Source organism: Lynx rufus, unplaced genomic scaffold, assembly GCF_022079265.1.
Source record: "Lynx rufus isolate CCGP_SWC_20201006 ecotype Redwood Valley unplaced genomic scaffold, mLynRuf1.p SCAF_3, whole genome shotgun sequence".
In the NCBI taxonomy this organism is placed as follows: domain Eukaryota; kingdom Metazoa; phylum Chordata; class Mammalia; order Carnivora; family Felidae; genus Lynx; species Lynx rufus.
The window spans coordinates 115,712,787-115,727,726 of record NW_025814845.1 but is presented as its reverse complement, the minus strand read 5'-3'; the positions used below and the strand labels follow the sequence as shown (position 1 = coordinate 115,727,726).

At 37.3% G+C, this 14,940-nt stretch overlaps 1 protein-coding gene across 14 annotated transcripts in view; it reads left to right on the top strand.

Moving 5' to 3' along the window:
- ELF2 (E74 like ETS transcription factor 2) overlaps nt 1–13,437 on the top strand; it is a 94,579-nt gene extending 81,142 nt beyond the window's left edge. For 5 of the 14 annotated variants that reach the window (XM_047091179.1, XM_047091180.1, XM_047091181.1 and 2 more), the window contains 7 exons: nt 31–144; nt 1,998–2,171; nt 4,707–4,745; nt 5,100–5,186; nt 9,681–9,873; nt 10,484–10,831; nt 11,198–13,437. In XM_047091179.1, the coding sequence (XP_046947135.1) occupies nt 31–144; nt 1,998–2,171; nt 4,707–4,745; nt 5,100–5,186; nt 9,681–9,873; nt 10,484–10,831; nt 11,198–11,825 (1,583 nt within the window). In that variant the 3' untranslated portion in view covers nt 11,826–13,437. The remainder of the gene's footprint in view (nt 1–30; nt 145–1,997; nt 2,172–4,706; nt 4,746–5,099; nt 5,187–9,680; nt 9,874–10,483; nt 10,832–11,197) is intronic. The other 9 variants (XM_047091184.1, XM_047091190.1, XM_047091183.1 and 6 more) reach the window with 5 other exon arrangements.
- The last annotated feature ends 1,503 nt before the right edge of the window (nt 13,438–14,940 follow it).

Genomic DNA, 14,940 nt, shown 5'->3' with positions numbered 1-14,940 from the left:
TTAATTGAGTAGAACTTATTTTCCCCCCAGTGGAAGCATCAGTTCATAGCAGTAATGCACACTGTACAGATAAGACCATTGAAGCTGCTGAAGCCCTGCTTCATATGGAATCTCCTACCTGCTTAAGGGATTCAAGAAGTCCTGGTATGTGAATTGTTCTGTTTTATATAAAACATGTCACATCACTCCACGTATCTAAAATAAAAGTTTCTTCTGTTTTTGTCTTTAATTTAAAAAAATGTGTTTTTATTTTGAGAGAGTGAGTGAGCAAGCAGGGAGCTGGAGAGGGGCAGAGAGGGAGGGAGAGAATCCCAAGAGTGCTCCGTGCTGTCAGTGTGGAGCCTGACGCAGGGCTTGAACCCACGAACTGCGAGATCGTGATCTGAGCCAAAACCAAGAGTCGGTGGCTTAACTGACTAGGACACCCAGGTGCCCTGAAAGTTTCTTCTTAAATACATGGGGGTTGTTGTTGTTCTCAAGGTTTATTATGCACGAATACCTGTGACAGCAATAATTGATCTTTGTCAAAGTTCCCAAGACTTAAATACTTGAAATACTTGATTTTTATAATAAATGATACAGAAAATGCCCACTATAGACAGATAAATGTTCGTTAAGTTTTTACCTCTCCTGTCATGTCTTATTTTCCTAGTTCTGGGTAAATTAGAAACCTTTGTAGTCCTTAAGGGAATGGCACATGGGGTGGTGGAGTTGCCTCCCAAGACTGCTTTCTATCCTTTCTTCAGTGATAAATAGGCAGTAGCTCCAGGGAACCATCAGAGGTGGAAAGAGGAGATAGAGCTTCCACCATTTCCCTATACTCCCTCAGGCTACAAGTTTTTTTTCTTTTGGTCCCGTTTTTTCTTTAAGACTGCCTTTGAGAGTCGTTTTGTCTTCCAGTTTTAATGTCCAAGTGTTAATTTGACTTAATACAATGATATTGGCCTTTCTTATTATAGGGATTTATAATAAATCCTAAGAGCAAATGTCCTTTTTCATAATTGGAATCCCATGTATTATTTAGAGATGTGAGAAAAAAGGGCATGCTGGTCAATGTATTGATCCACAATAGTATGTATTAACTGTCTCCTAATTGAAATAGAAATGTCCTATTCTGATTATTCATGCACATGGAAAGGAAACCAGAGCAACATTACTGTAATAGAACACTGAATGGCAGTCTGTATGTATTGGTTTAGTGACTCAAAACATCAGGACTGTTACATTAAATAAAATTTTAAATACTGAAAGATGATATTAATTGGGCTGTAATGAGGTTTTCCTTTTCTTCATATTTTGAAATGATCTGTAAGTGCTTTCTTTTCACTGCAGACACATTTATTAAATGGTTTTTAAAATATTTTTGTAACATTTTATTTTTGAGAGAGAAGAGAGCACAAGTGGGGGAGGGGCAGAGAGAGGGAGACAGACAACCTGAAGCAGGCTCTGCACTGTAAGCACAGAGCACGATGTGGGGCTTGATCTCAAGACCTGTGAGATCATGACCAGAGTCAAAATCAAGAGTTGACCGCTTAACTGACTGAGCCACCCAGGCGTCCCTTTATTAAATGTTTTTAGTTTTATACCATGTGCATGTATTACCTAGTTAGAGCATAATGATGGGTACCAGGAAGGAAAGTAATTATTAAAGAACTCACTATTATATTATACTATTATTTTATTTTCAGATGTTTTCCCAATTGTCAAAATAATTCAAAGTCTTCTACAGTAAGCTTGAAAGCATGTAAAAATGTGAAGAAGGGGGGTGACCTCGTATGATCCCCACCTTTTTACCACCTTACCTTCAGCCTGATTTTCTTTGCATTTATTTCCTTACGTACTTGAGATCATATTGCATATTCAGCAAATTAACTTCAGGCATTTATCCTGTTTTGATGAATTGTTAATAAGTCTCACCTCTATCAAATATTGAATTGTCCGCATTAAAAAGTGTTAATGGGGGTGGGAAATTTTAATTTTTCAACTTTTCTTTATAGTGGAAGTGTTTGTCCCTCCTTGTGTATCAACTCCAGAATTTATCCATGCTGCTATGAGGCCAGATGTCATTACAGAAACTGTAGTGGAGGTGTCAACTGAAGAATCCGAACCAATGGATACCTCTCCTATTCCCACATCACCAGACAGCCATGAACCAATGAAAAAGAAAAAAGGTAGAGTATATTTATAAATTTCTGGAAAAGTGGGTGAAATTTTTTCTGGTATTTTTTTTCCCACATCAAGGGACATAGGAAATATATGCTGTAGATTTAAGATTGAAGTTATCTTTAACTAGATATTCTCAAAGAATCAACAAATTGAGATTAAAGTAGTGTTTTAACATATTCATACTGTTTAAAAGGAGTGTGTATTTGAGCTGTAAAGTAAGTTGCCTGCAAATAACAAGTGTTGGAAAATGGAAGATCAGAGATTCACTGCCTATTTGCTTTCTGTTTTTAAAAAAACATTTTTTATTTTCTCTATTTTTAATAATCTTATGTTCCCCTCTTTTGTGGGAATTAAAATAGAAAGCCCAATGCTATTTACCTTCTGTCTTAAAACACCAAGATTGCCAGTAAGGACTTTTAAGTGGAATAAACTCACCAATGGATAAAGAGCCTTTCTACTTACTATTTGACTCCTGCTGAAACTTCTGTTGACCTGATCTCAGTGGGTGAGGTACAAAGCCCCAGCACACCTCCAGCATCCCTAAGGGATGTGCAGCAACTGGGTCCTTTTCTTTCCTCTTCGGTCCAAAGGTAAAACTTGAAAAAAATGAAAAATCTGTATAAATGGGTACTCATCTAATTCCATTTTCTTCTGCATCTCTTCACATTTTAGAGTAGAAAAAAACAAAGGCAAAAGTAAGAAAAACTTGTGTTAGAAATAATGGTAGCTTTTTCATCTATTTGAGGTATTTCAAATTGCTGTGGTATTTATAGGTCTGTGCTCATTACTGTGAGGGACACAGTGAAGAATAAGTTTGAGTACCTTCAGTCCTGTGTTACATGTAGATTACATGTATCTTGCGAGAGCTATGAATGAGAGAGGATTTAGAAAGAATTATTTCCTGCTGTAAATGTTTAAAAACAAAAGACATACATATAAATAGCCCTGTTTACCTACCTTCCCATTGTACCTTGGCTGGCTGTATTCACATGGGAGCTATTATTACAAAATACTTAAGGAATTTTTGGATTTAAAAGAAGATGGAAAAGACCATGAAAAATGGGATCATTTAGGGAACCAAAATGTGGTATGATATAAACCAGGAAATAATTTGCCAATTTAACACTAATTTTACATATTTGAAAATAGATGGTCTTAATGACCATTTAAAAGATAAATAATGTATTTGTAAATATATATACCTTGTATTTTGTGCTTAAGTTCATTTGGGACATACAGAGTTAGGTAGGGTTTTTTTTTTTTTTTTTAAGTTTATTTGTTTTGAGAGAGAGAGCACGTGCACGCACATGAGTGGGGGGGAGGGGCAGAGAGAGAGGGAGAGAGAGAATCCCAAGCATGCGGTGCTCTGTCAGCGCAGAGCTGGACACACGGGGATCAGTCTCACAAACCCATGAGATCATGACCTGTGCCGAAATCAAGTCGGATGCCTAACCAAGTGAGCCAGGCAGATGCCCCAATTAGGTTGTTTTTTAATAACAGATCCTTCTGATATACTAATGTGTGTTATGAATCTCCAAGAGACGACTACATGCAATTCTAAAAATTAATTTGGAGAACCTTGTTTTCTACTGATGAATAAACTATTTCTTAAGGAGTATGATTTCACAAATACTACTTTATATGAAAACAAATTAAGCCTTTTTGGGCTTTTTAAATTATTTATTTTTAAGTAAACTCCACACCCAGCATGGAGCCCAACATGGAGTTTGACTCATGACCCTGAGATTGAGACCTGGGCTGAGATCAAGAGTCGGATGCTTAACCGACTAAGGCACCCAGGCCGCATCCCTGGGCTAACGTTTTGATTAAGGAAGTTGGTTTTGTTTTTTTTGTTTTGTTTGTTTTTGCTTGAGACTTATTACTGATTGATTTATACATCTAAACATTATTTAAATTGAAAAATTAATCTCTGTTCTAATAAGACCAGTGAACTTTCCATTTTAATTTTTGTCAGAGCATACTTCTTATTTATTAGTTTTACCATGATGAATTCTAGAATACAAAAGCTATGTAGTTTGAAATAAAATACTTTAATTTAGGTCTCTATTTAGCTCTAAATAATCCTTGCTAATGAAGAACAGAGTGACATCAGAAATCCCAGATGTATGACAGTCACCAAATTAGTAATATAATCTGTAAATATAGTATGCTTGGCTACTCCCAGCCTTTGTGGAGGCTTCCCCCTCATTTGCCAGAATTCTTCTGTCAGTGCTAAGGATTGGAAACAATGCATTTCAGCCTTACACGTTTTAGTATAAAGTGCAGCTCTTGCTTTTCTTTCTGTTCACGGTGGATGCTAGTCTGTCTGAGAGAGCCTTATGGCAGAAGTGAGAAGCAAGAGGAAGGGCACCCTTATTAGACACACTAAATAATTATTTGGAAGGTTTTTTTTTATCCTTATAATGTACCTACACGTTGAGGTGGGGAAATCTGGACACATATGCTTAAATTCTGGTGAATTGATTGGCTCAGAGCAATAGAGTGTTTAAAATAACACTTTTTACTTTTCCTCATTTGAGCTGAAAGGGCTTCGCAGATTACCACATCCTCTGCAATAGGTAGGTAAAGCTTTTTCTAACAATCCTGTAGAACAGAAAAAAGTTAATACTAGAATTTGTTTCCATTGCTACATTATTGGAAGAGGTTAGCAAATTGAGGCTCTGACCATATAAATAATAGGTTGGTAGTACCTGATTTGCCATATACACTGAAATTACTGCCAACTAACTGCTGTAATCTGAAATTGCAGAAGTGCTTTTAATGGTCATTTTAAATGCAGTTTTTATATACACTGCACTATATTAATACACAAATTAGTGTCAATTTCATGAATAATGTGTTCTCACAGAGTCTGCTGATCATGCTTCTGTTTTTCTTGTTTTCACTGTATGGTTTCAATCTTATTTTTTCAGTTGGCCGTAAACCAAAGACCCAGCAATCACCAATTTCCAATGGGTCTCCTGAGTTAGGTATAAAGAAGAAACCCAGAGAAGGCAAAGGTAATTTGGGGAGGGCTGTTTTGGAGGTGAGATGATTTTTTTTTTTTTTCCAGTCGACATTTCTGCATTTGTAAGAAAATTATTTCTAGTACAAGCGGAAGTACAGTCTTTGGTAGTAGTTCTTAATCAGGGATGTATGAGCATCACCTGGGGAGCTTTTTTAATTTGTACCCAGTCCCTACCCCACTGAAATTCTGTAGCCTGAGATAGGCTATGGGGGAGTAAAAGGCAGTAGGTAGGAATTTATGTTTGGGAAAGGTTGTCTTAAGTGCAGTCTTTGAGGGAGAGAGAATCCCAAACAGACTCTGCATCCTCAGCACAGAGCCCAGTGCAGGGCTCAAACTCGCGAACCGTGAGCTCACGACCTGAGCCGAAATCAAGAGTCGGAGCTTAACTGACTGAGCCACTCAGGTGCCCCTTAAGTGCAGTCTTATGCACACCCTTTTTTTTTTTTTTTTTAATTTTTTTTTTTCCAACGTTTATTTATTTTTGGGACAGAGAGAGACAGAGCATGAACAGGGGAGGGGCAGAGAGAGAGGGAGACACAGAATCGGAAACAGGCTCCAGGCTCTGAGCCATCAGCCCAGAGCCTGACGCGGGGCTCGAACTCACGGACCGCGAGATCGTGACCTGGCTGAAGTCGGACGCTTAACCGACTGCGCCACCCAGGCGCTTCTGCACACCCTTCTTAAGGGCCATTGTTCTTGATGGGGAGGTATGTGTAACAGCACTCATCCTCACACAGAGCCACTCAGAATTGAAAGAGTTTATAATGAAGACTTATTTCGGATACATCATTTTTAACTGATAGAGGTAATGCAAGAATTCCCAAGGCAAACTGGATTTAATTTCCTACTCAACCAGTGTCAGTCCTGTCAGGAGTCAGAACAAAAACTTACCATATTTTTGCTTTAGAGTTGGCATATTTTCGTTAAAAACAAACTTTAACAAGACTTCTACATTCTGTTGTCTTAATATGTTAAGTAAGTTGATTTCAGGTAATTTTAATCATGGTTTTAGGTGTGTTCTGATTATCCGATAACCAAAATTTCTCACTTTCACGAATGTTTTCAGATCTATATTTAATAGCTGGATATATTTTGGTTTAATACATTCAAGTTTATTCCATCTTCAACAGGTGGTTTTACATCTAATTTTAAATAATTAAAGCAAAAATTAAGTCTCTAGTAAAAAAAAAAAGTTCTCTAATAAGTTTGCCAGGAAATAAAGGCAAAAAAAAAAATCCGTTACAAATCAAGTTACATTGAAATGTTATTTATTCAGGAACCAATAATAATTCAATTTAGGACGGATTTAGGATACTTATTTCCTTGTCTGTCTTTGGTCATTTTACATTTCTAACATCTTAGGTTTTATCTTTTAATTTATATTGTGTACAATTATTACTGTTTTTAAAATAATTCCCATCATCAGCAGTCTCCTGTACTCAAAGACCTTATGCTTAACACTGGAGAAAACCTTTGTGATGACCTGTTTTTGCCAGTCAGAATCACTTTTTGTTAAAATTCCCATATTGTATTATTAAACTTGAGGCAGCATGGTAAATGTGAAGATTAAAGATTAAAAATCAGTCGGGAGCACCTGGCTGGCTCAGTCGGTAGAGCATGTGACTCTTGATCATGGGATTGTAAGTTTGAGTCCCACACTGGGTGTAGAGATTACTTAAAAATAAAATCTTGAGGGGCGCCTGGGTGGCTCAGTCAGTTAAGCGTCTGACTTCGGCTAAGGTCATGATCTCGCGGTTTGTGAGTTCGAGCCCCGCGTCGGTCTCTGTGCTGACCGCTCAGAGCCTGGAGCCTGCTTCGGATTCTGTGTCTCCCTCTCTCTCCGCCCACCCCTGCTTGTGCTCTCTCTCCGTCTTCCAAAAATGAATAAACATTAAAAAAATTTTTAAAAATAAAAATAAAATCTTAAGGGGTGCCTGGGTGACTTTGTTGGTTAAATGTCCAACTTCAGCTCAGGTCTTGATCTCACGGTTTGTGGGTTTGAGCCCTGCATCAGGTTCTGCACTGACAGCTCAGAGCCTGGAGCCTGCTTCAGATTCTGTTCCTGTCTCTCAAAAATAAACATTAAAAAAAGATAAAAATAAAAATTTTAAGAAGTTCAGTGTTTCCTCTGTAAAATGTCATTGTAAATGCTGACAGTATGTCAGAGGCTTAATGAACTACCTTGTCTGATAAAGGCTTCCCTTTCCAAATTGTTTTCCTTAAAATGAGATGAAGACTTTTAAGTTTTAACTTGTGGTTGGGAACTGGGGTGGAGTGGTACCTAAAGGTAACCTGAGGAACGTTTATGAGTCTAGTTCAACAAACATTGATGCACTCAAATCCCTACCATATAAAAGGCATTGTCTGTTATTCAAACATTTTTTTACAGAGTAAGTTCTCTGCACTTTTACTATATCCACTTCTGGGACCTGATCACAAAGAAAATAAAAATGTCCCAAGTACTCATCTTGATGTGGTTGAAGGTTACCTATAGTTTATACATGTTGATGCTGGTGCAGTGGGGTTTCAGAGCCATAAATATAACCTTTTAAAGTTGAAGGTTAATCTTTTCAAGTCAAGAGATGCACACTGGTCTCAACTATGGCTTAGTAAATTTATTGAATTTTCAGAGAATTCCAGAATGAAAATGAAATGCCTGAGGAAGAGCATCAGCATTTAGATTGAGTAGCAGTGGCTTAATTTGGAAGCCTCCCACCCTTAAAGGTTCTTCTCATGAAGGCTGTAATTTGGATCTAGATTTGATGAGAGTAAGGGGATAGTGAGTAGGAGCCTAGAGATGACCCAGTGACTCAGTGGTGGTGTGTGTAATTTTCTTCTTCTCAGTGTTCTTTTCTGTTCTTTGATCAACTTAAGAACCTCTGGCCCTAGAGGCTTATGAGGGGAATAAAAGAAAGTCAGCAGCCTGAAAAGCCTGATCTTCTTATAAACACTGTCCATCCACTACTTGTCCGCCCTCAAGAGTTCTCCAAAGGGGAAAAAAAAATTGACTCTTCTTTGGGGGATTAAGTTCTTTACCTTACCTACCCAGTTTCTCTCCTTTTCCTCTATGCACATCTTAGTCATTTTCCAAGTCTTCATGCTTTACTGATCCACTTTATTTTCATTCCTGAAACCCCAGAAACTTTGCCAATCATTTGGAATATAATTATGCATTGCCTTGTGATAGATCTTAGGTCATTTCAAACCATTACTTCTTTTTTGTATTGTTGTTAACTTGTCATTTACTTTTTCCCCCTTCCCGACTAGATTGTAAATTCCTTGAAGGACCACATTTTAAATGCTCTTTTGTGTCCTACTACGTAGTGTGTGATGAATAAGTATTTTACTCTGCAGAAATATCCCATTTTCAAATTTCGTTAGTATGTGATCAAATGTTGTATACAGTTAACATTTGATGAATACTTGACAGTTAAAGGAAATGCTAGAAATACTACTTAGTATTTCTATTTAAGGAGTTCATATTTTAAGACTGAAGCACAAATGTATTTACTAACTGAATTGTTCGTGTATAATGAAATCCTGATATACTGCTTATCTTCACTGAATCGGGTATCATCAGTAGAAAGAGATTAGCAGTTAAGGAAAAAAAAAAAACAACAACCCTATTTTTAGAGGCAGTAGCTCTCATTCATTGATAATCAAATCCAAATTGGTAGTCCAGAGGATAGTGATAAAAGAATGTTTAAAGGGTCATGGGTAATTTATACTTTATAAGACATGTACTTCAGAGTTCATGCATAAAGGTGAACCAAAGAAAAATACGTTTCGGGGAGCTTGGCTGGCTTAGGCAGTGGAGCGTGCGACTCCTGATCTCGGGGTTGTAGGTTTGAGCCTCATGTTGGGTGTGCCATTATATAGTATATAGTATAGATCTTATAAAAGTATATATATAGATCTTATAAAAAGATCCTTGGACTAATGTCTAAAAGTTTTGCATATTTCATTGTGTACTACTTGCCTTTTCAGTAAATAAGTGCCTTTTGATGAATTTTGATCTCGGAATTTGGGCTTATATGATAAACATACTGGTGCATATTTATTCGTGGTTTAAATCTGTAAATTAATAAATTAGATTAAATTAGATTATGTTTAATTCAGGTTCACTTTGTGCTATGCATTATGCATTTGCCTTTACTGAACTCAAAATTTAGGATAGGGTGATGTATAATAGTACAAAACCCAGGACCTCTATTATAGGAGTATCATAACTATAAATAGGATATTATTTTTGAAAACCAGCAAACAAGTATATGTAGGACTTTTATAATGAAAGATAGTTTATATGTAATTGGGCGACACAATTTGACACTGTATAAGTGATTGCTCATATAGTCAAGTACTTATTGAGAGACTCTTAGTACATTTATTTTACCAGTAGTAAATGAATTTTTATTCAGCATAATTAAATATTTGCTTTTAATTATATTAAAGAATTTTTCACCAATGTCTTATCACTTTTTCAAAGGAAACACAACCTATTTGTGGGAGTTTCTCTTAGATCTACTTCAAGATAAAAATACTTGTCCTCGGTATATTAAGTGGACTCAGAGAGAAAAAGGCATATTCAAGCTTGTGGATTCCAAGGCTGTCTCTAAGCTTTGGGGGAAGCATAAGAATAAGCCAGATATGAACTATGAAACTATGGGACGAGCTCTGAGGTAAGAACACAAGAGTGAATTTTTAAACAAAACGTATTACCTCTGAACATTGTCTTAGTGGTTTAAAAAGAGCTCTAAAAGCCCCTTATTATAACAATTTGGGGGATATTCTAGAGCAGTTTCTTGGATTTGGAGGTAGATAGGGAGAAAGATTTTGGTCTAGATGTCTAAAATTTCAGCATCACTGGAAACCCATCTTTGCAGAAAAATGTGCTTAATTTTAGGACCATTCTTTAATAGAAAAGTTGAAGACCTTTAAGAAAACGCAAACAAAATGATTTCCAAATCGTTAATTTACTTTTTAGTTCCTGTGAATTTGTTACAATGGATTTATCTTAATATGAAAATTTCCCCTAAGTTTTGTCAATTTGGGAAACCCATAAAACTTTTCAGTATACATGCCTTCTTGTAATTAGGGGTGTTTGTAAATGGACATATAGTTTACGTGACAGTATTCACATACTCCACAGATTCAGCCTTTTAAAGGAGCTCCTTCTGGTCTCTAACAGGAACAAGTGAATGTTTCTGTTACTATTCATTCTACATGGTGTTTCTTGGGGGGTAAAAAAATGTAATGCACTTGATTCATGTAGTACTGTTTCCCTTACAGATATTATTACCAAAGGGGTATTCTTGCAAAGGTTGAAGGACAGAGGCTTGTATATCAGTTCAAGGATATGCCCAAAAACATAGTGGTCATAGATGACGACAAAAGTGAAACTTGTAATGAAGACTTAGCAGCAGCTACTGATGAAAAATCATTAGAACGAGTGTCACTGTCTGCAGAAAGTCTCCTAAAAGCAGCAACCTCTGTTCGTGGTGGAAAAAACTCCTCTCTAAACTGCTCCAGAGCAGAGAAGGGTGTAGCTAGAGTTGTGAATATCACTTCCCCTGGTCACGATGCTCCATCCAGGTCCCCTACTACTACCACATCTGTGTCAGCAACGGCAGCTCCAAGGTCAGTGAAGGAAACCATTACTCGTATTTATTTTAGAAAGTGCCTTAGCAAAAATATGTCCCCTTTTTAATGTTACCAGCCTAAGAACCCACTGTCATCAAGACTTGGAAAATTGCCTGATCTTTTTTAAATGTATTTTGTTGTTGTTAAAGTAGATGTCTCAACTAACTTGACTTGGTTTTTATGGTTTTGTAGATGGAACTTAGTGTGGGCTTTTGTTTTTAAAATGTATTTATTTCATACTGTAAATTGTCAGTACACCTGTAGAGTTTGAGAGCAATAGTTTTGTACATTTTAGATTTGCATTCATCTTTTTGCTCAAGAAACCTATTGTCTAACATTAAATCAATTTTTTTAATTTACTAGGACAGTTCGTGTCGCAATGCAAGTACCTGTTGTAATGACATCGTTGGGTCAGAAAATTTCAACTGTGGCAGTTCAGTCAGTTAATGCAGGTGCACCGTTAATAACCAGCACTAGTCCAACAACAGCAACCTCTCCAAAGGTAGTTATTCAGACAATCCCTACTGTGATGCCAGCCTCTTCTGAAAATGGAGACAAAATCACCATGCAGCCTGCCAAAATTATTACCATCCCAGCTACACAACTTGCACAGTGTCAACTTCAGACAAAGTCAAATCTGACTGGATCGGGAAGCATTAACATTGTTGGAACCCCGCTGGCTGTGAGAGCACTTACTCCTGTTTCCATAGCCCATGGTACACCTGTAATGAGACTATCGGTGCCTACTCAGCAGGCATCTGGCCAGACTCCTCCCCGAGTTATCAGTGCGGTCATAAAAGGGCCAGAGGTAAAATCAGAAGCAGTGGCAAAAAAGCAGGAACATGACGTGAAAACTTTGCAGCTGGTACAAGAAGAAAAACCAGCAGATGGAAATAAGACAGTGACCCACGTAGTGGTTGTCAGTGCACCTTCAGCTATTGCCCTTCCCGTAACTATGAAAACGGAAGGACTAGTGACGTGTGAGAAATAAAATAGCAGCCCTACCACGGACTTAAGACTGTTAGTGATAGTACTAACATAAATACTTGCAAGGGAGGTCATCAAGAAGAGTCAAAAGAAGACTTTAAAACATTTTTAATGCATATAAGAAAACAATCAAACTTACTGGAAGTAAATTACCTATCCCATGTTTCAGTGGGAAATGAACTACATACGGAGATGCTGACAGAAAACTGCCTCTTACAGTAGGAAACAACTGAACCCATCAATAAGGAAAAGGATTGAAAAGGGACCAAGCAACTCACTACAATATCAAGTTACACTAAGACTTGGAACACTAACATTCTGTAAGAGGTTATATAGTTTTCAGTGGGGAGGGGTTGGGATGGGTGATCTCATTGTTACATACAGCAATTTTTGATGCATTTTATATGCATACCAGCAATTATTACTGTGTTCACACAGAACTCACTTAACTGGTGCTACGTGAAGACTGCTAATATAGGTATTTTAGAATGTGAATTGAAAATGGATCCAAAAGCTTTTCAGAAAGATAGCAAAAAAGATCTAGTGCGATTTTTTTTTTTTATATCATATAGCTTAAGCTGATTTAAAACAAAGGCCTTAGACTAATTTTCAGTTTTCTTTATCGAAATAAGCTAATGGCTTGTTTGTGTAAAGCTTTTTTATTAAAAGAAAAATTTTAAAAATCTTGTACCTAGCACAGTATTGTTATAGAATTTACATGTAACATTTTATATGGTAGTTTAAGTCTGTCAGTTTCCTAATTGTGGACAAATTAACAGTTGCTCTGGCCTTTTGCTGTAACCTGCCTGTGTCACTCACTTAGCCCTGGCATCTGTGCAGACATATCAGTTCCAGTTCTACTGTCACTTGGAAGTTCAGGCTCAGCATGAATTTTTGTCAGGTAGCTCTAATACCTGGTGTTTTTGTTTTTTTCCTTCCTTTCTTTTCTTTCTTTCTTTCTTTCTTTTTTTTTAGTTGAAGTTTAAGAGGGAAAGTACCAGTGTTCAGATTTGAACTATAATAGTTTGTATATTCAACATTTGAAGTATATTCTATTTTGTTGTACTCTTGTTTCAAAGTGTATTCAAGTAGGTTTTCTGAAATATAGAAATGAAATTTATGTTGTGGTTTGGTGTCTGGTGATATTTATAATATTCAAAAGCTAGTATAGAGACACTGTTTTAGTTAAGTAGTAGAAGTCTTATTTCTCCTTCCCAACTACCGTGTGAAGAAATATTCCTTCTGTTTTGTTTCATTACATTAATATTCGCAAGTATCTGCATGTTGCCACTTAATTTCTAATTACTGTCATGAACTATAATGTTCTACTTACCGTGATGAGTTTATTATTTTAATGTTGGCCACACGTAAAGAATTTCCATTTCAAATCAGACCAGTTATTTCTCAAACAGACCTTTTGAGGGTTAGGATGAACAAGTAATACTCTTGCCCTTTTGCAAATTAGGAAATGGAGGTAGGTACCAGAGGGATTACAGGAGTTTCCTAATTTCACACCAAACTAGGTCCTAGGACTCCACATCTTCATGTTCTTTCTACTACAAAGAAAAGTTGTCTATTTTTACATCTTTTAGAAATTTAAATAAACTGATACTTAATATTTTGTGGCCTTTAATTGTGCTTTTGATCAGATACTACTTAGGTCAACAAAGATTTTTTATAACCGAACCCTTTGTTAAGCATTGATCTTTTCCATAAATATACCTGATGGTACTTTTTTTAAATTTTTTTAACGTTTATTTATTTTTGAGACAGAGACAGAGCATGAACGGGGGAGGGTCAGAGAGAGAGAGAGAGGGAGACACAGAATCGGAAACAGGCTCCAGGCTCTGAGCTGTCAGCACAGAGCCCAATGCGGGGCTCGAACTCACGGACTGCGAGATCATGACCTGAGCCGAAGTCGGACGCTTAGCTGACTGAGCCACCCAGGCGCCCCTACCTGATGGTACTTTTTAATAAAAGCTGAAAGAAAAACTCGCTTCTTATCCCATTTGGGAGTTAAGCTCAAATTCTGCCTACTTTTAAAACATTTCCTAAGTATTTCAGTTTTCTTTGGCACTTTCTTTTTTGCACTATAGTTTCATTTGTTGAGTCCTATCTTCTATATTTTTTGAGGGCAAAGAGTACATATATAGCTTATACCATACCTTCACCACTCCCAAAGTGCTAAGCATATTGGACACTCAGACACGTATTGGTTTTGGTAACACATTTGCTAAGAATCTAAGTCACATACTGTGAATGACAGATAAGACTTAAATTTTCAATGAATAATATACCCCCCTCCCCGCTATATTATTAATTGGTTCTAACTGGGTCAAACCAGAACTACCTAGCTTATCTCTACCATTCTGCCTAGACATTTTTCTAGCTCTCAGAACAAGTACACCTAAGGTCTAGATCTGAAAACCTGTATGTAGACAGTATTACTGATCAGAGTGTTTCTGCTGATTAAAATCCCCAGTGGTATGGCTTTTAATCTCAACCCTTCCAAACTGTAAACCACTGTAACTTACATTTGTTTTTTTGTGTCTGGTATATTGAGGAACCACATAACAATAGCTTGATGCCACTATGTTTTCCAGCCTCACTAGGGCTTTTGAACAATAATCAGCAGTCTGTCGTGAGCTGTGAACTCCCTCCATATCTGGATCCTTTGCTTTAAGAGTATCTACTTATACGGGCATCCTTCCTCACCCACCTGTTTCAAGGAGGCGGCAGGTGTGCCCTCCTCCTGGACTCTGCCTCTCCTCTCCTTTCACACCTCCTTGGTCTCCTTGTTCCAGCAGTTTTTTTTTTTTTTTAATTTTTTTTTCAACGTTTATTTATTTTTGGGACAGAGAGAGACAGAGCATGAACGGGCGAGGGGCAGAGAGAGAGGGAGACACAGACTCGGAAACAGGCTCCAGGCTCTGAGCCATCAGCCCAGAGCCCGACGCGGGGCTCGAACCCACGGACCGCGAGATCGTGACCTGGCTGAAGTCGGACGCTTAACCGACTGCGCCACCCAGGCGCCCCTATTCCAGCAGTTTAATAGCCTATCATTCTGTCTCTTTTTCTTCAGTGGCTGAATTCTGGCTTAGAAACAGTTCTCACTGAGG